Source organism: Eimeria mitis, genomic scaffold (assembly GCF_000499745.2).
Source record: "Eimeria mitis Houghton genomic scaffold, Emh_scaff2759, whole genome shotgun sequence".
Taxonomy (NCBI): domain Eukaryota; phylum Apicomplexa; class Conoidasida; order Eucoccidiorida; family Eimeriidae; genus Eimeria; species Eimeria mitis.
The window spans coordinates 3,248-6,683 of NW_013571103.1; the positions used below are offsets into that span (position 1 = coordinate 3,248).

The 3,436-nt window shown below is 53.1% G+C and overlaps 1 protein-coding gene across 1 annotated transcript; it reads left to right on the forward strand.

Moving 5' to 3' along the window:
- Nucleotides 1–102: 102 nt before the first annotated feature.
- EMH_0058300 (uncharacterized protein) lies at nt 103–2,769 on the forward strand (the record flags this gene model as incomplete). Its single annotated transcript, XM_013497568.1, is given in 6 exon segments — nt 103–497; nt 572–573; nt 577–1,271; nt 1,595–1,777; nt 2,032–2,158; nt 2,564–2,769. Coding segments are annotated over 6 exon segments (1,608 nt in total).
- Nucleotides 2,770–3,436: the final 667 nt, after the last annotated feature.

Below are 3,436 nucleotides of genomic sequence, written 5' to 3' on the forward strand. Positions count from 1 at the left end.
CATCCAAATAGTTTTAACAATTTTTTGGTAGCAGTGGTGACCCTGATTGTCTCACTGGTACCGCCCAACATGCGCGGCCAGCTTTGATAAAGGTATACATTAATGGTGCCAGATTCGCAGCTTCGGGGAACCCCCTTTCCGTCTTACAATTCTTCTGAGCATGGTATTTCCGCCATTTTGAAGGGGCAAAGCGCCATAAACTACAAAGATGAGCTGCAATACCGTCCCAGACCCTCTACAGCGTCTTCAACCCGCAGGCTACGACAACTGCTGGCATCGGTTGCTGCAGTCTCGGCAGTTGTATTTATTACCTACGTATGCAGTGTTTCCATTGGAAAAGGGATAGCTGCAGTGCCGTTTGGCCGCAAACTGGCAGACCGCCGGGGTGGGGAAGAATGCGATGTCTCACAAGCCTCGCAAAGAACAGGGTCATCTGCAGAGACCTCCTCAGAAGGCCAGCAGGCTATGATCGCGCATATAGAAGCTCTGCAGGCGCAGTCAGGATATTTGGTGCCTACATCTTCAGCAGACGCAACCACCGCGGCGCCTGACAAAGTGATTTCGGGAACAGGGAGNGGCTTGAAACGGTGGTTGAGGAGACCCCTCTCCAGCCTCCGCCTCCCCCTCTCGATCCTGGTCTCGATTCGCTTATAGATTCCGTGTTGTTTGGAATCAATGATCCCTCGTCCGAAGACATTTGGCTCGCCGATGAACTGCAGCTACACCCCACCGCGGATTCTCCTTTTGGATCGATGCCCTCGAGAAGCGTGTCCGAATCAGCTGCTATCGACTTCAAGCAGGTGCCTCCACTTCCCCCGCTCGATCCTGGTCTCGATTCACTTATTGATTCTGTTTTGGCTGGAGCCGCGGCTACCGTGTCCAAAGACCTTTGGCTCACCGATGAACCGCAGCAACGCCCCTCCGTGGATTATTCGGTTGGCTTGCGGCCCGCGGTGTTGGGAGGTGCTTCGGAGACACCGATGGTGCCGACTCCGCACCGGCCTCCACCCACTCTCGATCCTAGTGTCGATCCACGTGCTGATTCCGTGTCGTCTAGAGTCGAACATCTCACCTCCGAAGACGTTTGGATTCACGATGCGGTGCCACTGCACCCCACACCGGGTTCCTCCAGCGTTTCGATGTCCCCTGCATTAGCAGGCCACTCTGAACTATTGGGCGGCAACCCAGTCGAGCGGAATATTGAATACGTGCTGCCCTCAGTGACATCTACATTGCCGGGAGTTCCTAAGAGAGTCATAGAAGGGAGGAACGTCGGAGNGTGCTGCCCTCAGTGACATCTACATTGCCGGGAGTTCCTAAGAGAGTCATAGAAGGGAGGAACGTCGGAGCACCGCCACTTGCTGACACGTCAGGCCACCAAATGCAGCCACGACCACCTGTCGGTGCTGAATCCGTGTACAGTGGCCCTTCCCCCGATGCAGCAGAGGTGGGCGTTTGAGATGAGTTCAGACCGTATTGTTAGTTGACACTAAAACATCCAGTGCGTGCTCCTTTTTGTGGTTTGCATTCGTGCGCATCGTGACAACAGATGGGCTGCAGCCTATCGAATGCATGTTGTGTTGTGTACGAGCAGGTGACAATGGGCCTTCCTCAAGCACTCACAGCACAACCGCTCGCATTTGCGAAAGAACGAATGGCCACCAGCTCTGAAGAGCCAGTTGACGATTCCTTGCCGTCTTCGTCGGGGGACTCTCCTGACTCGTCGCAGCTACCTTCGGGCGTCACGCTGTTTCAGTACAGTGGATCAGTTGTGCAGGTGCGAGCTGCTCTAGTGATGGCCCCGCAGAATAGGCTTATGCTAGGGGCTACAGGCAATTGTTTCACAGTGACTCCAGTAGCACGTNGATGGCCCCGCAGAATAGGCTTATGCTAGGGGCTACAGGCAATTGTTTCACAGTGACTCCAGTAGCACGTTTTGTCATTTGCGTAGCTGGTTGGTGGCTTCTAGCGTAGGAGGTACTGTAGTGCAATAGGTAGGATGGAAGCGTCCCTGTTGTGTGCTTTCTACAGCCAGCACCTGTGGAAGAACTACCTACTGATGCAACCGTCACTTCCCACTTCAGATGGCTCGGAGATTTGTTTCCTGCGATTCCTGTTGATGTCTTGAGGACGCATCCATTTTACCGTCACCCGCAAGGTCAGCAGTCACCGATCGCACGACCGTTTAATGAAGGGGTGGTGACGTTTTTTGCAAAGTTCCAGAAGTTACCGAACCCAGCGCTTGCTGAGTGCAGGGAAATATTGAAGAAGTCGTCACTGACTCGGCAGGATATTGAAAACCTTGTAGCCCAGGCCGAACGCGTATGCGGTCATGCAATGGAGCAGATGCGGATAGGCTATAGGCGTCCGCACCCTATGTTCGCTGTAGAAGCACTGGGAACGATATTTATTGTTCTCGATACTCTGCACTGTGTAGCAGAAGTACTGGGAGACCGTTCGATGAAGCAACATTTTTGGCCTCGGATATTCGAGCGCATAGATGCTGCAAGGTTCGCACCCGTTAACGCCAGCCCTAAGAATTGTTTGTCCGTGAGAAATGCAGAGATTGCAAGTACACTGATGACGGCGCTGGAGTACTATAGGAGGGGGTTGCGGCCGCCAGTTTTAATGGTGGTTGGCTTGAAAGCGACACTGTTTTGTAGACCGGGCTCGACGAAGTTCAAGGCTGAACAGTGGGAACCGTGGAGGCAAGACGCCGCGGAGTGGCGAGATTCCCTACAGCTGAATGTAGCATGGTCGAACAAATGATCAGCTTGAGAACAGGAAGGGGGTGTAACGGTGCTTGGTCACGTGAGCGCAACTGTATTCGCGCTGATATAGGGAGCCTCCCCTCAGGCGCGGCCCCACCGGGCAAGGCCGTAATGCCAAGAACTACGCCGTTCGACCCCCTATCTGAGTCGCATGTGCGTGAAACCAAATTTACGCGAAGCTCATGTGGCTTTTGCATGTCACTGCCAGTCATCTAGCTTTAACTGATTCAATCACGAGAATGAGAACACACCAACAGTCAATGAACAAGCAGAGTCANGTCATCTAGCTTTAACTGATTCAATCACGAGAATGAGAACACACCAACAGTCAATGAACAAGCAGAGTCAAGACACGGACACGGTGGTTGTATCATAATCTGAGGTTGGTATACAATGGATTTTTACTTACGCGGCTGGAGACTGAAGGTCACGAAGGTGTCAAGCAGTTGTCTCCAGCGTCCGTGCAAGCATCAGGACATGACACGCCGCCTCCTCTCTGAAGGGGCCGCAAGCATTTATCCTTCTCTGCCGAGGCCGCCTGGAGAAGGCGGGGATGTCACCGAATTTGTTGCAACTTATATCGTGAGTATTTCTACTTCATTGAGCCTTCCTAGTCCCTGAGTAAGACTGACGACTCACTTTACAGCGTCGGAGGAGTGTTCGGA